Raw genomic sequence first — 24,758 nt, forward strand, 5'->3', positions numbered from 1 at the left:
CGACTGAAAAAGTACCAGTTGGGAATTTCCTAAGCATCTGTTTGAACTGAATGAGTTTTGAGAAGTACTAACTCTTGACAATATTCATTTAAGCGCTTTAAAGGCACAAGCCCACGAATATGGGGTGGTACGGGTTTCAACCGGGAAATGCTTATATACCGGCGTATGCCGGGGGTCGTTGGTTGTGGGGAAGAGGCTGATTCCGTTCATCTCTCCCTCTAATGGGATGGGGTCCGAATGGGTTTTCGACGAATCGCAGGCGGGGCGGGGCGCAATAGTTGCGCATTGCAACAAAAGCCGTCGTAAGAAACAGCGTTCCGGGATCGTCCGTTTACACTGATACAAGAAGAGGTGAACGGAATCACCCTCATCCCCACAATCTACCGAAGATGCGGCGCGTGCACAACGGTGGCGCGCTCCAATCGAACTCGTCATAGAAAATAGCGCTCCGGGAACGCCCGAAGCCGCATCTTCCGGGCCGTTTTTTACGGCAATTAGGAAGAAATGGACGGAATCATCCTCCTCTCCATAGTCTACGACCGAATCACCCTCATCCCCACAATCTACCGAAGATGCGGCGCGTGCACAACGGTGGCGCGCTCCAATCGAACTCGTCATAGAAAATAGCCTCGGAAACGCCCGAAGCCGCATCTTCCGGGCCGTTTTTTACGGCAATTAGGAAGAAATGGACGGAATCATCCTCCTCTCCATAGTCTACGACCGAATCACCCTCATCCCCACAATCTACCGAAGATGCGGCGCATGCACAACGGTGACGCGCTCCAATCGAACTCGTCATAGAAAATAGCGCCCCGGAAACGCTCGAAGCCGCATCTTCCGGGCCGTTTTTTAGGCATAGCCCACCTGAAATCCGTACCACCCCAGATTCGTGGGGTGATGCTTTTAAATGAAACTCGTTCTCAAACTTTAAAGAGTTGTACCTTGTCAAATCCTTGCCGCTTCTTGTTTTTCTTCCGCTTATCAATTTCAAGTGGTTAAAAAGTTTTGATGACGGACGGATGTAACACATTATTTCCTTCTCGAAAGCGCTGGCCGTAGAAATTTCTGGTTGGGTTCCTTTCACGGGTAAAATGTCGTTGGGTGGCGCCCTGACGCACCCAAATCGAACTGTGTATGGAGTGGCCGTTTGAAGAGAATCGTGGCGGGAACTTCGACTGTGCCAGTACTGCTCCTGCACTTGGAGCTCAACTGAGCAGCTGAGTCAGTCGGGGCCCTAAGGCCTGAGCAGCAGCCTTAGAGGATCCACGACATGTAGGTTGAAGCCACTAAGTAAAATGGAAGACAGAGCTGGAACTATTACTGTTTTACCTTTATCAAATCTTCTAGACAAGGGAAAAATGTAGCTGTGGGGCCGGCCTTCTGGACGATCTGTCTTTCTTTTTTTTCCGTTAGTAACTTTAGCTTACATGTCATATATCATCCAAGACTAATGCTTAGATCTTAATGCCCTGACTGATTTTGCTATTTACTTCCAGAAACAAGGACGCCACTGAGTGGCCATCCATAAGTACGTTTTACTCCGAAAAAGCTTACGAGAAACAACTAACCTAGTCATATCATGTGTTACTTTCAAAGAAAAAAGAACCGGAAATGAATTCTATAGCAGTCCACGATCACTAAACATGCATACAATAACTTTTATTCACACATTTTCGATTTGTATTCGCAAGTTGCTGGGCCAAAGGAGGCCCGTTGAATAAGCCTTTATGAAGGCTGTTCACAATCGTCTGCTTCGCGACTTTAACTGGACTTCCGTAGGTGAGGCAAAGTCGCTCCTTCCACGGCAATCCACGATCAGCGAGCCATTCGCCGAATTCCTCTTTCGGCTTCGATGCAAGCTCCGGCCACGTGGTAATCAGTAATCTGATTGAAGTCACAAAAAGTCAGCAAGTTAGAGGCACCCATTAAAGGCATCACCCCACGAATTTAAGGTGATGCAGATTTCAAGTGGAGTATTCGTATACAGGATAGGAGACTACGGAGAGGGGGCTGATTCTGTCCATTTCTTCCTAATTTCCGTAAAAAACGGCCCGGAAGATACGGCTTCATTCGTTTTGGCGCACCATTTTGTACAAGAAGTTCGATTGGAGCGCGCCAGTCTTGTGCGGCGCCGCATCTTCCGGACCGTTTTTTACGGCAATTAGGAAGAAATGGACGGCTTCATTCGTTTAACTCCACCTGGACTGCACCATCTTTGTACGAAACGAAGTTCGGATTTCAGGTGGAGTATTCGTATACGGGATCGTAGATTAGATTATAGAGAGGAAGGTGATCCCATCCATTTCTTCCTAATTACCGCAAAAAACGGACCGGAAGATGCGGCGCGTGCACAAGTCTGGCGCGCTCAAATCGAACCCCTTGTAGAAAATAGCGCGCCGGAACGCCTGAAGCCGTATCTTCCGGGGCGTTTTTTACGGCAATTAGGAAGAAATGGACGGGATCATCGTTCTCTTCATAATCTACGATCCCGTATACGAATACTCCACCTGAAATCCGTACCACCTCAGATTCGTGGGGTTATGCCTTTAAGCAAATTGAATGGTCTAACGACGAGGACGGTTAACGTGTTCTATGGAGGTCTTCGCGTCTGTTGTTCTCCATTGCCTTTTTCGCACTCTGAGTGCAGGTACAGTACTGGCACAGTCCAAGTTCCAGCCACGATTCTGTTCAAGTCGTCACTCCAGATACAGTTCGATTTGGCTGCTTCAGAGTAGCCCCTCAACGACATTTTACCCCATTTCACTATGTGTTGGGAATTTTTTTTTCATCAAAGAATGGCACCAAAAATGCGAAACACCCACAAATGTGGGCACTCAGGTATTAGAGTGATGAAATGGACGCCAGCTTCGTAAACAGAAGTGACACAAACCAGATTAGTGACAAAAAAAAGCAAATCAGCATTGAAAGAGCCTGACAGAGTTACAAACTGGAACCGCTTTCTCCTTAATTTTCCTACAGATCTTTCGCGTTTTCGTAGCCATAGTTGAAAAATATCGAAAATCCAAGCAGGTGATTCTAATAAGCTTTTCAAATACGTTTTTAGCTTTCAGAGACGTCCCTCCCACGCCCTGCACTACATTTACATGTTCGAAGAAGTTCCACGTCGTCAGGTACTTTTTTCTGATATTGCTTTCACAGCTAAGAGCCAGTCTGAACGCATTTTTTCAACTCGGGTTCCTACACTATGGTTGTATTTGCAAATGCACAAGTAATTTTCGAAAATTAGGAGGAACCTTGCTTACGAACTCTCATCCTTTTACGTTGTTAAGTGTAATTTTCCGGGATCAGAAGTTGAGACGCGGTAAAGAGTTGCGCGTTTTTGTCCTGGTTTTTTTTTCGGTGAAAAAAGTAGATGCATCTTCCTTCACTTTCTAACCACTTTCAACTTTTCGGGAACTTGAACGTAGCACTGTTTTGCTTTGGATAAATAAATGTCAGATGGGAGTGCCTCTAACTAAACTTGAGCACAAATTGTTTCATAAAAAAGCCGTTTTTTAAAACGTTTCATCTAGTTCCTGCTCTCTTGCTTTCTAACTCTTAGAATGACGTGTGCTTTAAAGTACCGCAGCATACTAGGAAAGCGGTCCACGTCAGAATGAACAAAATTTATGGATAGAAAGTTATCTGAGAAACGTTTTAAATATTTGCCTTATTAACCTTAAAGAAATCCCTTTAAGACTAGCAGAATTTTCCAAATGGGTCGTTTGTGCCGTCATTGACGTCGAGGTATAGCTGTTTCAGACCTCACTTTAGCTTTAGTTAGGTTTCTTTGTTGTTTTTTTTTTCGCTTGCCGGTGATTCTTCTAGGTAGATTATCAAGTAAAATGATTATTATCATAGAATCAAAATAATTTGGCATACAGACTATCTTTTCTTCTTCGTTTTATTACTTAAAAGCTTGCATGTGATGGACAGCATCACCACACGAATCTGGGGTGGTGTGAGTTCCACATGGAGTATTCGTATACGGGATCGTAGATGAATGAGAGGGGTGATTCCGTCCATTTCTTCCTAATTGCCGTAAGAAACGCCTTGGAAGATACGGTTTCGAGCGTTCCGGCGCCCTATTTTCCACAACGAGTTCAATTGGAGCGTGCCAGCCTTGTGCACGCGCTGCATCTTCGGGACCGTTTTTTACGGCAGTAAGGAAGAAATGGACGGAATCACCCTTCTCTCCATAATCTACTATCCCGTATAAGATTGCTCTACCTGAAATCCGTACCACCTCAGATTCGTGAGGTGATGCCTTTAACGATCCTATCCACTCGTTGTTTAGATGGGAAATTGGTTTTTATATTTCAAGATCTTTGATTGTAATTCAGGTAGAAGTGGTGTGGTTGGTCGCCACGCTAATTATTGTTAACAAAAGTGAATGTGAAATTGAACAGCTGGTCGCAGCTTGCAGCAGTTGCATTTTTTAGAAACACGTTGTCATTAACAAAACGTATGTAAATATAGCAAACTTCGACGATCACAAATCTGTACTTTTATTGGAGAAACGCAAACATGCTAAACTAATTAATGACAATCTTTCTCACAAATTTTCGAGCCTTTTACGCCTCATATTCGTCAGTATAATATTGCTAGTCAGTCTACAAAAGGGGCCTTTTAGCAATCATCAGTTTGACTTGTATTTGGTACTTAACTACAGTAGTTACTGTTATGGGATTTCGAATTCTCAGAACGAAAATATGCCAGTATCAGTTTGCTGATATAGCTGAACTCTTTGAACAGCGTTATTGCTGGATTGCGCTGAGTTCGCCCTGAACCATATCGCTCTATCGCTTGAATCAAAACCAAAGTAAGCTTATGATTTTGATCGTATTTGTAATTGATTTTCTTCTGGACTCTGAGCTTACTTTCTCTCTCGTATCTAACAAAACTGCAAGGAAAGCTCTATGTATTGAGTTACCTTTCCTCATCTTTAGCTGTTTAACAGATGTAAGGAGCACAAAATTCGGCACCTACACGTGTTATTTTCAGAAACGGATATGTGGGCTCTATCTCCTGATACCCGAAAAGTGGTAAGTTACTTGATCGATCTCATTTATTTTTGTCGCTTCTGACACTTTTTAGCTAATGTTTAATTTTCGTTATCGGTTGTCTTCCAGTGGGATGCAAATGGTTTGCCATTCGATGAGCCCTTGCCGTTATGGGAAGGGGAAGCAGTCGATGTGGTAGGATAAATTTCATGTAATGAGAATTCTGAATACATTTGCTTTTTAGAAGGTTACGTTTCAAGAAGTGCGCTTTTAAGTTGCTGTAGAGTTTTTAATTTCACAGGCAGATCTAGTTTTGATTTTTCCGTTGCCCCTACTAACAATTTCTAAATAGAATTTTTATGTTGCTGATATCAGCATGGAAACACATATAGGAACAGGAATCCTCCTCGTCTCATTTGCTCATAGCGCTATGCTCCGTTGCTTTTTTTTTATCATATCATTTGTTTTCCTACTGGGGGTTATGTGTGGCTCCCAGTAGTGAACGCAACTTCCACATTACACTGTGTCAAAACTTTCTTTTGCTCTAGCTTCACGGTTGTATATATATATATATTATATATATGTATATATATATATGTATATATATATATATATATATACAACTATATATATATATATATACTATATATATATATATGTATATATATATATAGTATATATAATTTATTACTGTATATATATATATATATATATATATATATATATATATATATATATATATACTCAGGTGTCGTAGTTGTGTTTATTGCTCTCCTAATCAAAAATATTATATTTTGAATGACGAGTTTATTACTGTGCTCTTTCCTTGTCACTAGAGAACACCATTCAATTGGCCTTCTTTCTCTTTGTTCGGTGACATCATTTCGCGAGTCCTAGTTTTGTGCAATTATGGTGTCGGCATGACTCGTTACGTCCTCCACGGACGCCAGAGCTCATATCCTGTCCTTCAACATCCGCCGACCAATGGAACACGTAATCGATTGAGTGATTGCACTGATAAGCTCTTCGTAGCTCTTTGCTACATCTTTGAATGAATTGGTCTCAAACACATTTATGTTAAAGTAGTAAAACTATCTAAAAAAGGAAACAAGAAATTTGAAGTGGTTATGGATGCCATCACCCTACCGGTTATCGGCCTATCGATCGGTGGATGCGGAATAACAGGGCAGGTCGCCAGTGCTCAATTCCTCCGAAGACGTGTGGCGTGAGGCCGACCTGTTGGAGCCGGAGGCGACTGGATATCAGAATCTAAAGTAACCTCCGCTTGTTTTAAATTTGAAATGAAACAGCGGACACTTGGACTTAGAATAAGTGATTCCAATTTTTCTTTTTAATTTATTAGTATGGAATTGGATTATGAGTTTCAGTCTCCTTCTTCACGACGTCGCACAATATTGAAGGCAGACACGGAAGGAGCACTTAAAGATGCTGAACGAGCTTGTTCTATGCTGTCTAGAAGAGGCAACCTGGAACAGTTGAATTTGAAGGATAATAAGCCTGTACCTGTTCGTTACCTTTTTATATACTTTATTTTCTACCAACACATTTGTTGTTTCGTCCATTCACGCGTGCTGCCGTTTTTCCATTGCCATCATTGTATGTAGGCAGATGATGATCGACCTTATCGTATGTGGTATCCGACGGTAGTCCCAAGGAGAATCTTGGGCAAACAGATCGTTGTCTGCGAACCAAATCGGCAAGCTGTAGTAGATATAAAATGGTCAAAGATCTTACCCCACAAAGGCATCATCGAGGAAGTAAAGGTATGCCACATTATAGAGAAATTGCTATATTTGTTTTGTCTATTTCTCTTTTCTCATCGTAAGTCGGAAGTATAGTCGGATATAAGTTATATGCATGAGGAAGTCATCTTACATGTCTCGTATCTTACTGCAGTTTTGTCTTATTCTTCTTTGGCACTGTATGTCTGATAAGTTGTTGGAATGGATCTCATTTCTTGCAATTTTATGAACGCTACCCTTGTTGCTGTAAATTTTATTTGGTCCGGATCCTTATTCTTTGCCAATTCGATTATATATGTCTTTGCAATTAATGAAATTTTAAGATGAGAGAGCATCGACTACGCACTGATCTCTCAACTAGCCCAGCCATAAGGCGACGCATAATGGAGTACGTGCGTGGAAATTACAGACGGTGCCGAAATTATTCTTACATGGTTAGTTGGATAGCTTTTCTTTTTTTCAGCTGGAATTTTACCACATACCCTGAGGCAAATAATCTCACTTTACAAATGTTTCATGGTAGCAAATTAGAATTGCATAGGTGCTTTTGTAATCTCAGACGTTTTCCGCTCTAATCTTTGCTATAGTCGGGTCAAAGCGACATAGAACTCGATGCACTAACGTAGGCGGCTGCGCGGAGTGGTGCGGTGGAGCGTAGCGGTTAGAATCGACGCGAGACTCCTGCTAGCACTACACAAGGCTGCAAATCGTGATGGTCTCACGTCGATCCCAATCACTGGGTTCACCGTGGCGCTTCAAGTGCAGCCGCTTACGTAAACGCATCGAGCTTCATGTCGTTCTGACCAGGCTATATCTACTATACGCCAAGTCAAAAGTAGCTTAGTTTGCTAAATTAAATGGTATTTGGAAAGAAAAGTCCGACTTTTAGGATCAGTTTCTGGAGACTTATTAATTTAGGCAGTTTACAATGCTATACATTCCTATAGTATTGAGAGCTACCATGTTCGAAGTTGAAATGAAGGATGATTCACGCTTTGAAAATCAGCCTAATTTTTGTCCTTGTGGAATGTTTCACGTATTTTTGGTACGAATTTTGCTTCATGCTGCCATAACTTGTTACCTCTTCTCGTCCTTAATCCACTAGCATTTAACTATTGCACTGAGCATGGTTCTAAACTGGCATCTGTAAACCTTTGCGTTTGTCGATTCTCATTATCGCTGAACTGAATCTTATCGAGTCGGTTGTTGCTTACAAATCGACTTACAGGTAGATGATCTCGATGTTTTCGCCCGCGCAGACATCCCTGACGGTGATAGCGATGTTCTTCGACAATGTGCTGTGAGTGTAAGTGTGCTCTTTCGTTCGAATTCGATGGAGCGCATATTCTTTTTTTTTTAAACAAAAGCGTGTTTGTTATTTAATCATTTTTCATTCCGCAATTCGGGTCGTTCTTTATATTTTCTGGCAGATACTTCTGTTTGCAGGTATACTACCCAGATGTCAACTACGAGTTAGAGTCTTCGAGACTACTCGAAGTACTGTTGAGAAAATTGGGACTACAGCGTCATGTGAGACGAAAAAAGCTTGAGGTTGCGTTGCCGGGATCATCTAAAGCTGTGAGTTTCTTCTTCTTGACAACCAAAAAGCGCATTACTAGGGAGTTTCTTGTTGGCACCTTTGTTGAGGGTGACAACAATCTTTTTTTTTGCCTGGGGACTATAACGCAAGAGCTGCGGTATGTTTTGCATGGAGAAATCGTCGGCACGACAGAGATGTTCACCGCATCTATCTTTATGCCGTCACCTCTTCACTGCCAGTACACCGACAATTCTACGTCTTTCTTTGGTGATTGCCCGAATTCCTTTTGGTTCCCTTTTTCTGGAGGACTGTTTTGGCTATCTCTTCCTTGATATCCATTAAAAGGAATACAACAGCACAGAAAGGGTAACCTTTTTCCCCAAATGAGCTTCTCTGTTATGAGAAAATGTCATTGCTTTCCCCAGTCACTTCTGTTAAACATTACGAATTGATACTCTTTGTTCGAGTGGTCGGTATCCCAAGAAGTGTATTTTTTCGACGAAGGAGAGACAAAATATAGCTGTGGTAGCACACGTTTGCAGCACAGTTCGTAACTTTGTTTTCTTTTTAAATTCATGACTCTAGTGGTTAAAGATCTTTCCAGCGGATCTGAGAGCCTTTTTTCTGAAGCATAGAAATGGTTTTTTTTTTGTTTGTGGTTTAGTCAACAGCCGACTGCTTCATAACTTAATATTTGGAATGGATTTTTGAGTTTATGGACAATTCTTCTCGAGATACTTTTTAGTTAGAAAAATTGAAAATCTTACAGCTCTTTTTGGGTTTATGTAAAGAAGATTAAATTTTTTAAAATTTTGTTTGTAAGCTCTTCCTTTGTCTCAAGATAGCTCAAGACTCAAGACAAAATTCTCTTTTTTTCAACACCTTTGGTGCTTATAATGTATATATACGTTATAGAATGCACTTCTCGTACAGGCACGCCCCACTGTTTAAAACAAGATCAATTCTGTTGTGCGTGATTAATATTTGTGATGGTTATTAACCATCTACTATTTACATTACTTATACACAATTAGAATTACTTGCTTAATTATTGCTGCATAAAATCTATTACTAATTGAAATAATTCCTCTAGAATCTTAAAAACGCCTACTTTTTCCTTTGGCTTTTGTTCCATTCATTGATCTTTCGTACGATATTTACACTCTCCTTATAAGTTCTCTATGTTGTATCAGAATAATCGTGTAAACATCTTGCTTCTAATTTCCCATAGTTCAAACAAGAAGCCTTCATTGAGGCTTCTCAGCGGTTAGTAGGAGGAAATCTTAATTCGCAAGGAGTCAACAGAAAACATGAGAAATAAAAGTAAAACATAAAAAGTTCGATCGAATTCCACTAGTTCATACTTCTCTCTTGGGTTTTATCTCGAATTTTGGCAATAAGAAGCGTAATTCAATGGTAACTTTTCCAAGCGGCGTTGCCATGTTTCTTTCATCTTCGTATGATGTACTCTTCGATGAAACTTATGATGAAGATGGTACACATTGGTAGTTTAGCAAATTTGAATAATCGAATTCTGCTCTTTTTTGTTCGATGTAGAGATCTTTTTATCGTTATGATGAGTACATATTCTTCTTTTTCTACGCGCCACAAAATCTGCACATTCCTTACTTTTTCTACCTTCAATATTTCCCGAAGCTGCCGAAATTATGGAGTTGACATCTGTAGTGCTCTAGTAATCAGGGAACAACGAAGAACACAAAGTTTCTTCTTTTTAGAAACTCCACAAATAGTCGCAGACCAATATTCTTCCCAGATTTTTTCCGTTTTGGTTTGTCTTCTGTAATCTATCGGATTCGTTAGTTTTCAACAATTTTGACATTTTTACCTTGAATTTGGAAATATGTCTTTACTTCATTTCCTATTTAGTAGCTCTCGTTTTACGTATGTCTACACGTACATGTGTTTTTTTTTTCAAAGTTTTGTAGCAATATTTAGATTGTAATAGAAGACGGTGGTACTTGTGAGTTTTTGAATAGTAACGTCTCGTTGTCGCTCGTTTTGGATATACCGCCTCATGAGGATCTCGATCAATACTGTGCATTTTTCTGCCAAAATCACCTATCGGTAGGTCAAAATATATTTTCTGATGGCACATCTCCACATGTGATCTGATTGAATTTATTTGATTCGGAATTTACTATTCTTAAATTAACCCAGGCTCGTCCTTTCAATGCATCCGAACGCCATGTCCTGTTGAAATCTTTCAATTCTGGCAAAACGAATGTATTTGAGAATCCATTCCACGTCCAATTTCTATCAATCACTGACTCCATTAAAGCTCTGGATAAACACGGTCATAAAATAGCCAAGGTTCTAAGCGCCTACTGGACCTTTTTGGGTTTTCAGCGTTCATTCACCTTCAATTCCCACTCTTCAGATTCTTCCCCGCAGTTTCATTGCTGGTAGTGAGGATTGGACAACCATGAAAAATGCTACCATGACTTTCAGAGTGAAATGGTTTAACAGACCAGCAAGTGGAGAAGGAGTTTTGAAAGTTGGTATTTTATGGATTTCACTGCTACGATTCAAATGATTTCTTGAAAAGTTTCAGTTTAAAAATGCAAACGATTCTCAATTCGCTGCTGAAATTCTCTTCTATCACGGGTACTCTGATTCAGAAAGGCACAGTCACATTAGTGATGACGTGGTAAGTGTCTGTCTATTTAAACCTATTTTTCATCTCTATTCTAGAGAGAAACGATACTCTATTTTTGAAGCGGTGCTTATTCGTTTTGTATGCGTCCTTTGTAATTTATTTTTTTAAGACACATTCTAACAATACTTTTGTCTTTGTGATGTTTGCATGCGGAAAAAGGAGAACCCCAATCACTTCGGTGTCACTGGACTTTTTGAATTTCTGATTGTTCCAGTTTTCCAAAATTTATTGGTCTGGAGTTGAGTTGAGAATATGTGAAGTTGGGAGCCTCCTCCAGCAAGATTTCTTGTAAAAACAACGTTCGAAGAAATCATTAATGTTGTGATCTCTCGTAGATTGGTCATTGGAGAAAGTTTAGGGTGTGATTTGTTTGTAACACATTGGAAATGCGAGATATCTGACTCAAATCCAGAAGTAAGAGGTCTAGAAGGAGAGCCTACTCGTAAACAGAAGTCTTTACACGTGCCTTTACAACAACAACAAACAACACAACTCTTTACGCAGTCTGCATGTGAAAAAGTTCATCTTGCGCGTGTTCATTCCATCAACAGCAGTGGGATGTGAAGAGTTGCCTCGTCCATTGAAAGGACCAGTCTTGGTGTCCTGATGTGTCTGATTTCTGCATTTCAAGATGGTGTTTTGAGTTTTTGGAATGATGCTTGCAAATTAAACCTCCAAACTTTATTTATCACTGAAAAGAACCCTACCGTGCGGGAGTTCAGATGGGGGCAGATTACAGTTTCAATTCAGGGAGACGAGAATCTCTTGGCTGGGATATTGGCTTCATTTCTGAAGATGGCGATAAGCGATATTATTAATAAACTTCACTTATTTGGTTTTTGTATAGTATTTTGGTTGCGCCTGAACCATTGTTTTTCTTTCGCGATAGCTATTGTTTTGCAATAGGTATTATTTTGACAAGAAATCGACATTTAGTAATCGCAAGTTGGGTGGCTTTCCCATCAATAACTATGTGTCTAAATGCTTCGCTCGTGTGAATAGCGCGTAGTATTCTATATGTACAAGGTGTGCTTTTAGAATCTGGACGAAAAACGCTTTAGGCTTTAGAAAGTTGTTTATTAAGGTCTACAAACGTACTAAAAATTGCTGTTATATATCGTTTAAAGGATTCTTGCTGAGAACTTTTGTTGTTTATGGCCGCCTTGCGCTTCTCTCTCCCATCTAAAGCACGACCGTGACTTCGTCAACTGATCGTGGTTCGTGGCTATGAACTGTGCTTTGATAGCGCCTCGAAGGAAGTTGAAGTTAGAGTGCCTACACTTCCTAATTTTTCTCTCGACTTCGCCCACACGCAGTAGTACAAATGGTTTAGATCGGGACTGTTAGGAGGCTAAAAGTCAAATGCCAGCTTTTGAGCTTGACGGCTGCGGAGAGCATTTGGCGGGCCTTGAGGACTTAGGAAGTATATCTGAGATCTTCTTGAGTGATCCGGTTGTTCACTCCTAAAGTGGAGGCTCATTCGCGAAGCGATGTCCCAGGATCTTTCAAAATCATATTTTTAGGCTCTTCGAATGATGCCGGAAGTCCTTTGTTTTCCTCGCCAGAGTAGAGAAGATTTCGTCAGATTCCTCTGAGACTGAATATCTCTTCGCAACGTCATTTACAGTCGATCTTGGATGCTTGAATAACTTAACTCCTTGCGTTCCACTCTAGGCAGACACATGGAACAACTGCGACTCCACCACTTTCTTGTTACAAATACTATCATAAACCTAAGTTACATAGTTTATAAGCGAGAAAACACAGTTATTGCAATGCTGTTTATTTGTTGTGAATACCACTGCTAACTAATTTTAGTTTATAAAATAGCAACAAAGTAAATTCCTTATATTTTGAAATTCCTCAAAGTATCATTTTTAAGAAACACTCACCCATGTGCATTTGAGGCTTCCTAGGACAAGTATCACAAAACTCGCTATTCCGGCATCGTTTTTCCTTTTTTTTGTCTGTTTGAACATACTGCATAGTCTCTTTTCTTTCCTTTCCGTAATATGTTAAATAAAAAAGTGAAAATACAGTGCAGAAAACCGCAGGAACGAAGAAAATTTATATTTTTATGTGGAAGTCATGAAATAAGCTAAACACGCCTATTGCCGCTAGGGCAATACGCTTGTTTATCTTACTGAAGTGTATTTGAAGTATATATCTTCAATGTCAGACGTGCAGCGACAACGGAGTTTAAAAGGTTAATAATTTCGGTGGTCGTTCTACCAAGCGGTGGCTTTCTTCTTTTGGCTTAAGGAAATCGGCCATTCTACTGCCATTTCATACATTTAGCTAACTTCAACGCCAATTAGGACGTTTCTTTGGATCCAAATACGGTTGGAACTTTGAATACAGTTTTGTTCGGATTCTCACAGCGCACACTGTATGCATACGTTTTCCTTCACTTCTCGACTCTTGCTTTGTATCAAAAAGCGATTTGTTCCCTTTCTTTCAATTTATGATTTGTTGTTGTTTTTTTAAAATACATTTGTTAGTTTCCTTCCTGATTGCAGAGGATTGTAAAAGGCATTCCGAATGCGTATCAGCACGACTCCATTTTCGAAGAGCATATGCGAGAGGTTCTGGGGGTTAACTGTGTTGTCCTTCTCCGAGCTTATTTGCTAAGGGTTCCAAGATCGAAAATCGAGTGAGGATCTCCTTTAAGGCTTTCCAGTTTTGATTTGTCAGCTTGCTTTGAAAGCCATAATGAAGCTATGTTTAGCATAAGCGAAGCAGTTCGAGTACAAGTAGGGCGAGCTCTCGTCAAGTACCTCACACGCCGTTACGAATGGAATGGACGTAATCCACTTTTTCGGCAGCAGTGGAGAGAGGTTTGTGTGTTATTTTCATGCACGATTCGTCTTTTTGTATCTTTTATCTATTCTTCGGCCAATTCTTTTATTTATTCTCCTTTGTTGTTTGTTGTTCTCTGTCCATCCTTCATATGATATCTTTTCTTTCTTTTCGCAATGTCCTTCAATTCATCTTCATTTTGGAAGCTCGTATTAGTTTGGTTCATCTTTTGGTGCTTTTGTCTAAAAGATTTTGCTGAGTAACCAAAAGTTCGGAAATCTTCGCTTCTTCAGCTGCTTCATTCAAATGATCTACCATGGCATTGGAACATTCTCGACATGAAGAATAATCAAGAAAATGGCAACCCATGTGAAGCAGAGTTGATATTCAAAAATGTAGACCAAGGACTTAGATTAGTGGACTTCCTTACTTCGGACATCGATGACTTCACGATATACGATGACAGAGGCCATTCATCTCAAAAGGTAGGTGTATCGCTTCCTTGTTTTTCCAGTTTGTGTTCAGTTATGCTTCTTTTCATTCTATCTGTTTTGCTGGTGCATCGAGCATCCATATAGATATTTCCAAAATGCGGTTATCACTAAAATTCGTCCATTTTTGACACATTCAATACTCAGCTCTTTTTTCCTGCATATTTTTCTCCGATAAATTCGCCCAGAAATTTCATACGGTTGTTCCACGATGAGTCCTATCGACTTCTCTTTCTGTTGTTACTTCGTTATTTACATTCTTTTTCATTTGTACTTCTTCCGTAAGTTCCGTCTAATCTGTGCTAATGTCCAGAGTAGAAAATTCTGCTTACTTAAAAAAGGGAACTGGTTTTTGGTTTGTAGCCAATAATCTCAACGTTCAATCTTGTTTTTTTTTTGTGATTTGCGTGTTGTGCTACTAATCAGCCTCCTCCCAGAAATTCTAACTTGCTCTGGCGTTCTTTTCTTTCACTGTAAGTTAATTGTTAGTGAGCTTTTGCTCTTCGTAGTGGATTAAAGTAATCAAAGACTGTCGTCCACATTAAGGTTTTGTCTCCTATTTTTGCGCCTATTACTAAAATTTCATTGGTTTTGACAACCGACCCTTTCAGATTACGATCAAGCCAGTTTATTGCATCCCAGTCCTTGTCACCAAAGAAGTTCGTGTTGCTTGCGACTCATTCATTAGGTTATGTTTGCAATTTGAAAGAAAGCACATCTTATCCTTTATGTGTCTGATGTCAAATCTTTTAGAAAAATCAATGAGGAAGAAGCGAGTGTAGCAAGGATGTCGAGCGATGTGCTGAGTTTTCTTGAAATTCTTGACATGACATGGTCACACGATCATGATCATACCGAAGATGTTGATACAACTATAGGGGAACTGAGCGTCCAAGGATGGCCACAAAGGTGGAGTCTCCTTTAAAACGCGTATTTTTGTTTGCGTAGTGTTTTGAAGCTTTTTTTTCAAAAACATTAATATTTAAATTCAAATTGCTCTAGTTATTTGTCTATTTAATTTTTTTTTCTTATTTTTGCATTCAAAGGAAACAAAAGTCAACAAAATAAATAGGGAAATGTTCGGTGACTTTGAATACGATGCTCGCACTTCATATTTTTCAGTTTGGACCACTTGCGATGAAAATGAAACATTTCTTCCTTATTTTCCCTCTATGTTAAAGCATTCTACGAACGTTGTCCAAGTATATTCTTAACTGCTTGGAGGATACCTTTGGTTATTCAGCAGCAAATATACTGGTTGGTTAGGGATTAGAAGCGCTAGAGCATAGAGAAGAGGCATAGTGTTGAGAATGATATCCTATCAATAACTGTTCTTTCCACTAATGCTCATGTTCGACTATAATTAAATATTGGCATGTTGAATACGTAGCTTTCATTGGTTAGCTCGAAGTATAGAAAAAACGTGTTGAACTTCACTAACAGCTAACATTTCGAGGTTATCGCCTTTGTCGGACCCAGAAAAGTCAAAACAAGGACTGATTTATCTTTTCAAATGCCTCATCGCAGAAATCATTTAGACTGTTTGCATACTCAATGAACAACATATCAGCTTGTACTTGCCTAATGTTATGAAGTGGTGTGGTAACACACCAGACTGCAACTATTAATCGCAAAGGTTTTTTATAAGAGCCCCTAGCCGCCCCCCTCTAGATCAAAATCCGCAGAATTTTCTTATAGAGCTAGTTAGTTAGTGATGTTAGTGATAGCAGTGTCTAGTCGGGTCAAAACGACATGAATCACTAGTGTATTTGTGTGCGCTCTGGAAACGGCGGGGTGGAGGCGGCAGTTGGGACCGAGGTGGGACCGTGGGTGGTTACTGCAGCGATGGGTGGTTCCAACTAGGACTTCACCGCGCTCCTTGGCGGTACACTCCACCGAGGTGCCTCGAAAGAAGCCGCGTACGCAATTGCGTACGTGCTTCATGTAGTTTTGACCCTACTATATTCATTACAGAATTATTACAGAATGAAAGATGTTTCTTTGAAAAGTTGCAAAACGAATAGGACGTACTCTGATCTTCATTTAATCCTTTTCACCTCAATTGGTAGCAAAATCCGTTATATTCCGAGAAATTATTTAATTGACCTAAACAGGTGTTGTAGTGACTTCTTCAAACGAAGTTTTCAATGGGACCAATTTTTTTTTGTCTTATAATAGGGCTTTCCGAGTATCTCGTAGGTCGAGTAATCAAATCAAGACCACTATTGTCGCATATCTTTGATTCTGCTTCAGGCATGTGGAGGAGGTGGCAATACATTTGCTTTCGATGTTTCAAGGTACATATATTGACTGCTCCGATGATATCAAGGGAAGACTTCTATACGGGTGAGTCTGAGATGATTTGAACGTCTTATTTATTCCGCAATTGTGAGATTCTCTGCTTCAGTTACTTGAAATCTGCTAGTTCAGTTTAACACGTCGAGCGTATTTCAGTGCAGATGCCTCACGTCTTTGCTGAAGGCAGGCTAAATTCTTTAATTCAGTAGTTTTTTATTTTTGCTGTTAGAGCGTCTCTTCGAAGATTTTTGTTCCTACTATGTACTATGTATTCCTTGTATTCCTGCACCACTTTTTTTTGGCAATTGTGCATGATTAACATTTTGCTAGTAAACTCCAACTACAAGAAATGCTAACCATGCACAATCACACGGAAAAACGAGGTGGATATCCAATTCCAAACTAAAAAAAATACTCCGAACCGAAATCATTGAAAAGACTTCCTAGCAACAAAATAAACAACTCAACTAATGGAAAAACAATCGGCTTCAGCTTCGTCTACGAAGGGCGCTATTATGTATCATGTAGAAAAAAAGCAACCCAGTATTCTTATTCTTACAAGCTAAGGATACCCGCAGAGCTCCACCAGCGAACTGCAAGACGCGAGCGCCGGTACAAAGCGCTCGCGTCTTGCAGTTCGGACGAGAATCGATGAGTAGTGCTTTAATAGCACTGAAAGGTATATCGCATTAATTAGGAAGGTTGCTCTAGTCGTAACGTTGTGTCCCATCGCTCGCCATCGCGATATTCATGGACAGGTGCAAATTCGTCCTTTTGCAATTGTTACTGGCCCCGGAGAACAATCATCAACTACTTGTGTGCGCGCAATGCGCATTTTTCCAGCGAATATAGAACTCTATGGAGAGCGTTAACCCTTAAAACAGTCGTAGCGGTAAAATAAGCCGAAAATAACGAGAAAAGATTTTGCTAAGCTCACATGATACACGCGCTATGCCACAAAAAACCACTTACCATATATAAAATCATTTATAAAAAGGAGAAGAAGAACAATCCCGAGAAGCATACTGGTACCGAAATTCAGAGTCGGTAACCGCTTCTATAAAGGACGCAACGTGACTCTTATTCCAGCTATGGCGCCAAGTATGTGGAATTTGCTCGTAAAAAATTGCGCGGTCGTGCTGTTATCGATGTGGATCTTCTGCGCGAACGGATCACTCTCGTTGGTGAAGCAGCAGATCTGGCAAGGAAGAAGCTCACATTCTTTGCCGAAAACAGGTATTTTCTTTGATTTATTGCATTCTTCTGTTCTGCTCTGCTATTTTTCTTTCAGCTGCGCATTCGAGTTAACTGACACCATACTAATAGGCCCTCCTCGTTACTTGTATCTTATGTGCGATATCCTTCGTTATAGTGTAACGTTGCGGAGATTGAGGTAAGAAGTGATTATGAAATGAGGACTGTTTTTTTTTAAATTCTAATCAATAGTGTTTTCAAGCGAGATTTGCGGAGGTCCAAAGCTGGAGTTCGTTAAGGACATTGAAATCAGGTTCCAGGGCACTTTGCAGCAGTATGATCTACTCATGGATTATCTAGAGGAAGTGGACAATAAGGTCAGTTATGAGAAGATCCTCGTTTCAATATCTTTTCTGAGAATGTTTGATGAAAAAAAAAACAACTTGGCACTTTCCGTCGCTCATTTGGCAAAACATGACATTTTTGCTTTAACTGTTGTTGGGTTGGGTATTTCATCATTATCAGTCAGCCTATGAATCCCATTGTTTGGCTGTGTAGGTTAGTGCTTTGAAAATCCTCTGATTTTTCTGCCATTTCCATTAAGTCAGCCCCATTTCTTTTGGTTCGATCTTCAGTTATTAATTTAAATCTAGAGCGAAAACCATTAATGGAAAGCTTTTTAAGAGCGATTTGTATGCCCATTCGTATGGCCTACATATCTCTATGGCGAGAAATGAAAATATTTGTAACGAATTCCCAACTGCGAAAAGATCAGATGCGACGATTTCCAGCTGTTAGCCGTACGAAGTTATGAAAATTGTTGTGCTTGTTGGAAAATTTCAAATGAGTCACTCGTAGTTTTATTATTCTTCATGTAGATGTTGCTTTGCTCAACTTAACAACATAACTCTACCTTGGTCCTTCACTCGACAATAAATAAATGAATATTGCAGCTGGTACAGTCAAGCTCAGTTACGAGCTCATCTTCGAAGCCAACCTGTCCCGTATGCTTGTCGTCTGTTAGTAATGCATTTTATTGTCTTGAGTGTGGCCACTACTACTGTTTGAAATGCATCATTTACCAGGTGATCAGTTGCTTTTTTTCTGTTTGTTATCTTCTAATCCACTTTATAAAGAGTTTTTGTTGTCTTTCAAGGTGAAAACCATGATAAGAAACAGAGACCTTCCTATGCGGTGCATCTATATGGATTGTGAGAAACCAATAAGTGTTGATGATATAAAGGTTAGTTTTTCATCGTACCGCCTTTGTCAACCTCCATTCACCGTATAACAGCAGTATCCTACTCATTTTCAGCACTTGGTTCTGGGTGATGGACGTTTACCTTGGTTAAGCGCAGATAAGTTGCGACCACTTATCGACAGCTCCATTGATTGCTTAGTGCGGAAGCAACCAGATCTGATTCGCTGTCCAACTCCTGATTGCTTTGGAATTTGCAAGGTATGCAGCTATCGTATTGGAATGTTAGCTACTTATTTGCAATCGTATGTATCTGTTTCAAAAGACTAGGTTAGTTGTTGTGGAAAAATCATACAAAAGAAATCATTCGTTGGTTTCAATTTAAAAAAGAAGTGTCTATTTTATTCTTCTGACATGTCTTTGTCTATTGTAATTTTTTAATCTGTAAAGCTCCTATTGAGTATAAGATCTGGTGGTACTTGTGTGTCCACAATTTCTAATGGGAGCTCGTGGTAAGAAAAGAAAAAAAGTATGTAGAAACGTTTAAACAGATTCTTGGAGATGTTCATCACAACTGAATTTTGGATTTCCTTTCCTCTCCTTCCCTTCAGCGTTTCCCATGTTTCGTGACGGATATTGATTGTGTGACGCTGTTTTTCTGATCATGATCTTGGCCAAGATGGATGCCAGCTATCTTCTTGTTAGCCTACATGCGATAGTCGGATCCTGGTTGGTTCTCCGATCCCTTCCCTTTCGGACAGTTGGCGAAGGGACTCGTTTCACTTTTGGATGGTTGGCGAAAGGACTTCCTTCACTTCTTGGAACTTGGCTGGCGAAGGGTCCTGATCAGATGAACTGCACCTCATGGGCTAGATCTTTTTACCTGAGGTGGATCCTGTTCCTCCCTATCGGACCCATGCTTATCGGCATCCATCCTGGCCAAGATAGTGATCAAAGAATGATGATTTGATCGGTGTGAATTGAATCTGGTGTGAATCGAACCAGCACTGTTTTGGTCATCTCCTTGGTGGCACACGTGTAGACCTATTCAACACATTGTTGTTGTTATCGTATAGGACAGTGACCGTATCATTCAATTCGCATCTTTTCCGTTACAAGCTTCGAGACGACGCTCTAGTATTTTGCTCGCGGCACCGTGAAGCTCTATAGGTTGAGTAACGATTTTATTAGGTTGGTAAATAAATTCATATTGTTCTTAATTCTTCCTTCTAGTAATAGTTAGCGTTATTTTATATGTCATTAGTTAGATTTGTCATTCCTTTTCTAGGCAACATTGAGACGTGAGCCATCTTCAGAGTTTATTAACAAGTAACTCAAAATGCTGCTGCAGGTAGATAAAATCGATTATCTCCGACTCCTTTCCGAGACAAATATGGCGTGAACAGCAGCAAAAACATTACTGCCGTGCATGCCCGAAGCTTCTCTCCTCAAAGCGCTGCTCGGAATTGGAACATAAGTCTGAGAAAGCAAGACCTTTATCCAACCAAGATCATGCTGTTGGCTTCGTGGCGCATGCAAGGTGTAGTCTACTGAAAACTGCTTTCACTTCACATCGCAAAATTGTATTGTGACGAACTCCGTTTAGCGGTAGCGGTTTGTGAGAAATCTCCAGATAGTCAGAGAAATAGATCCTTAGCACTATAACTCGCGATCTAGTGTTGTCTGATTTATATCTATTCCGCTTCGACCTCAGCCAGTGGGGCATCTTCCTGTCACAGAACACACCGACTTTTGATCGCCATATCCATACAGCGAGTACACGATGGTCGCGATACCTGTTGGACACAAGGACAACCTCGCACCTTAGGCCGCTGTTGGATACAGCTATCGAACTCCGATATTCGAAAGTGTCTGTCGTCGGAAAGTGTTTCCAGCCACCCGTGATGGTGACTGACTACGTCATCATCATGCATTGAATCTTTTTTTGAAAGTGAGACGAAGCCCTCACTCTGATGCCTTATCACGACTAGTTTGACTTTGCTGCTTCCGTTATCCTTTGCCTTGAAGTCATCATAACTTCACTAACATAGATTAGCGTGCATAGCGAAGGCTCCTGTAGATTTCCTTTCATGAAATCGAGGAGTACCACGATAGGAGCATAGAGAGGCTTGAGCTTGGATGCAGGCCAAAGGAGGAATGGGCGGTGCGTCGGTTTGTTTAGCAGCAGCCAGCAATCGATCTCTTAAGTCACTGTAGAGGGTTTGGACTCATTTTATTAGCTGCTTCAGAATGACAGGTTATCGCAGTATGTTGCAGATGGCTGTTTTGTATCCTTTGCTATTTTATTTAGGTTTGGTTTTCTCTAAAGCTTTTTTTAGGCGAAATCGGCAGGTTATGATTTACCAAAGAACTACTTCAGCACGTTCAAGACGATGTTCATCTACAGCGTAACTTTTTCCAGTCTTTCAGCATCCATGCTGTCGAAACTGCATCCTAAATTAAACAAGAAGCTGTAAAAAGTTTTTAATTAGAAATTAGTCGGTGGTATTTCTTCGAACAACGTGGTTATAGTTGTGTTCAACATTTGAAACTACTTCTTCCGTGGTTGATGAAGCTCTGAAAAGTAAAATCCTTCAATCACACACACCATAATCCAACATAGATGTTTTGAGGTTCAGATGTCTTGCACATTGCCGCTTTTGTGTTATTATGGCAACAGCGGATGAGAAACCTATGTTTAAGCTGTTCTACTGTAAATCAAACTAGTTGGCTACCCAACCTATCAATGAGTGGTTTGACTCGATTGTTTTCTGCTACATGTGAATAACCATTTCTTTTCTACTTGCGATTCACGCCCATGATGACTTTTTAAACTCTCAGTAAGAAAAAGATTTTCGTTGCAACACTTGTGAGCCCATTTGAATTGTCTGGTTAGCAATCGCAGCAAATTAAACCGTTTGTCTTGTTCATCATCACAAAATTTGTTTGAGATGATTTTCGTGAAATAGCCCTGTTCTTCAGAGAACTAAAAGAAGCTGCACTTAAAATAATGTCGGAGTACTCATATAATTGTTCGTTGCTCTTCACCACTCTTTACCACCATCGTTTTTGCAGAGGTCAACTTTTTGCGTTACGGAGTTGGACGCAAAATCTAGACAAATTTGCTTTGAACACAATGAACATTGTGTGTATAGAGTGGCTATATTCAGAATAGTGAAGCAAAAGATGTGTTCCGATGTGATTCCTGCAATAAGGAAAGGTGCCGGGGTTGTATGATGGAGCCACATAAGAAAGTATCCTGTGAAGAATACGCTGTGCTTCGAAGTGAGTCTCATATTTTCTCTTCATTTTTTACCTTTCTATTTTTTCCCAGCAGTTTCTTCCTTTTTTTGTATAATCATAGCACATAGCTAACACTAACACGTAGCTGTAGTTTGTAGACATGAATAGCTCAAATCGTTTTTTCTCGGTTATACTATTCGTAGTGAAAAAATACTTTTTTAAAGCATGGCCGCTGATAACGACTTTCTTCATGGGGCCTGTATTAGTTTTCTTAAGAGGCTCATGTTTGTTATGGTTTGACAGTTCCTTCGACTTCATAATTGTGCTACTTTTAAGTCCTCTTTCTTCAGCGGACGGGGCCGCATCCTTGAAAGCTTACATGAATAAGAAGAAAGGCAAAGTGCGAGAATGTCCTACGAAAGGTTGTGGCGCTGTGATAGAAAAAGGTGAAGGATGCAATCACATGCAATGTACAGCGTGCAACATCCACTTTTGTTGGTTATGTGACTACACGGTGAGTCACTCTGCAGATTAGTGTTCTTTGAAGACACCCATTTGTTTGTAGAGCGAAACACAAGCGAAGGTTTACGGACATTTGCGCGAAACTCATGGAGCCATTGGCGAAGAGTGGCCTGTGCTAGAGGACGAAGTGTTTGGTGCTGAGGCAGAACTTCTACTTCCGGAACCTGATGTCCTTCCAGCTCTGCTGTTAGACGATGCTTGGTAGAAATGTTGAGGTAAACATCAATTTGATCAGTAATCAATTGTTTTATTTCATTTACTGTATAAATAAATTCCTTAATTCACAACTGTGTATAACTACTAGCAACAACTAGGACTCAAAAAATAATAGTGACATTTTTTCAGTTGTCACTTCTCTGACATTAATAAAAACTCATAAAATCATACTTTTTGTTGCATTTAGATCTTTTCTAAACATTCACTTTACCTGTGTATCATATCTTTTCATTAAAAAAATATTTCCATCTACGGAATATCTACAGAATTATTTAACATTGTGAATGTTTTTGTCGAAAGTTATTTTCTTCGGTAAGTTCGTTACGAGTTCGAGTATGGAATCTCGAATAGGAAAAACGTGAGCGAGAATTTTTATATTTTTGAGCATCTCAGTTCTCTTCCGACATTTAAAAACATCGTTATTTTTTTAAAATTAAAAACGCATGAGGTAAGCGTAGAAGTACTATGATGTGCTCAGCTGACCGTCTACGTGAATTTCTTATAGAGATCATGGTATGCTACTTGCGACTAGCTTACAAAAAGAAAAGGTCACTTTGTTTGAGGAACATCAATGAATGCATTATGTCTTCCTTCTATCGAAAATAACAAATGAACTTTGAAAACTGTATGCATTTAGAATAATGCCATGGCCAAATTGTTTCAAAATCACACTTTCCTTGGATATGTGAGACATGTATTTTGAAGCTGGAGTATGGCTTCATGAATTTTCATGAGTTTCTTGCATTAATTTGCTATGGTGAACATGGAGGACGACTTTTTCTATCTGAATACTCAGTACACTCCCTCTCCACATGTTGACAAATCATTTACTGTATTTATTCTATAATTCAATAATGCACTTGCATTTTTTCCCTTATCTGATCTTCTATTTCAATTTGTTTGTTCGCTTTATTCGGGAATGCTACCGTCCGCGGCAGAATTGTAAATATCATGATGGTGGTGCTTTCACGTTTTTCCTGCGAAAACCGTGTTACGTCGATAGCGATTTTCGTTAATGTGATTAGAATCTTATTTGTTTTCATAAGACTGCAAAATACAGGTATAAATTCATATACAGCTCGAATTTGTTAATTCACTTGGGCTCTTCAAACGTCACTTCTATGTCTATTTCTTTATGCTCATAAATATTAGTTCTCAATATTCAATATACTTGGGTTGTACTGATTTAATGTCACATATGTTTGTATTTTCTTTGCTGTTTTGCTTGATATCTCTTAGGAAGGAGTCTTGTCAACGTTAGCGGGGTGGCCCAGTCCCTCAGGATAGGGGATATTTCATCTCTTGGCTTCGCCGTCGCGAAGCCACTTCATTTTCTGCGTTTTTGAAACCGTGATTGCTTGTGATGGCATACTCCCGTGCTCGACTCTTTCGATTCTTGTTTTATGTATTTGCAGGCTTTATTACGGCTTTATAGTTCTTTCTCTGCTTGATCTTATCATTCATTATTGGATATGTTTGCTTGTACTTATAAATTTGATGAGGTTACTTTTTTTATTTGCAGATTGGGGTTTTGGTAACAGATTTAAATTTAATGCGAACAAAACCTATCATTCAAGCAGAGGCTCAGAAGAAAAAACAGAGGACAATCGTTAGAAACCCACACACGATTAGGTGCAGCTGAGTCTGTGATTGCCTAATAAGCTGTCGGTAGGTCAGAGCATTAACCTGAACCCCTTGTGGTCAGTCGGACCCGCCCATCCAACTGAAGTAGTGTTTCCAATGCAATGGCAGATGAGATTTGCTATTGAGAAAGAAGTGCTGCAAAGAGTAATCCGTAGAAAATGAAAAAACTG

At 39.9% G+C, this 24,758-nt stretch overlaps 1 protein-coding gene across 4 annotated transcripts; it reads left to right on the forward strand.

The window, feature by feature from the left end:
- Positions 1-1,727: 1,727 nt before the first annotated feature.
- On the forward strand, positions 1,728-23,633 carry RB195_019779 (uncharacterized protein; the record flags this gene model as incomplete). 4 transcript variants are annotated; one of them, XM_064187792.1, is made up of 31 exons in its annotated part: positions 1,728-1,872; positions 3,072-3,131; positions 5,005-5,045; positions 5,133-5,198; positions 6,392-6,529; positions 6,629-6,787; positions 7,090-7,200; positions 7,995-8,072; positions 8,213-8,344; positions 10,263-10,391; positions 10,485-10,637; positions 10,705-10,821; positions 10,879-10,974; positions 12,507-12,563; positions 13,503-13,636; positions 13,712-13,820; positions 14,076-14,267; positions 14,885-14,961; positions 15,027-15,182; positions 16,527-16,619; positions 17,661-17,807; positions 17,863-17,964; positions 18,028-18,142; positions 18,719-18,850; positions 18,922-19,008; positions 19,081-19,224; positions 22,134-22,248; positions 22,557-22,720; positions 22,772-22,857; positions 22,908-22,943; positions 23,582-23,633. In XM_064187792.1, 31 exons carry the CDS (start codon positions 1,728-1,730, stop codon positions 23,631-23,633), a joined length of 3,423 nt encoding a protein of 1,140 aa, XP_064043670.1. The 4 variants fall into 4 exon arrangements, with proteins under 4 accessions (XP_064043670.1, XP_064043671.1, XP_064043672.1 ...); XM_064187791.1 differs by lacking the exon at positions 12,507-12,563; XM_064187790.1 differs by lacking the exon at positions 12,507-12,563 and having other exon boundaries at positions 7,995-8,066.
- Positions 23,634-24,758: the final 1,125 nt, after the last annotated feature.

Source organism: Necator americanus, chromosome II (assembly GCF_031761385.1).
Source record: "Necator americanus strain Aroian chromosome II, whole genome shotgun sequence".
Classification (NCBI taxonomy): domain Eukaryota; kingdom Metazoa; phylum Nematoda; class Chromadorea; order Rhabditida; family Ancylostomatidae; genus Necator; species Necator americanus.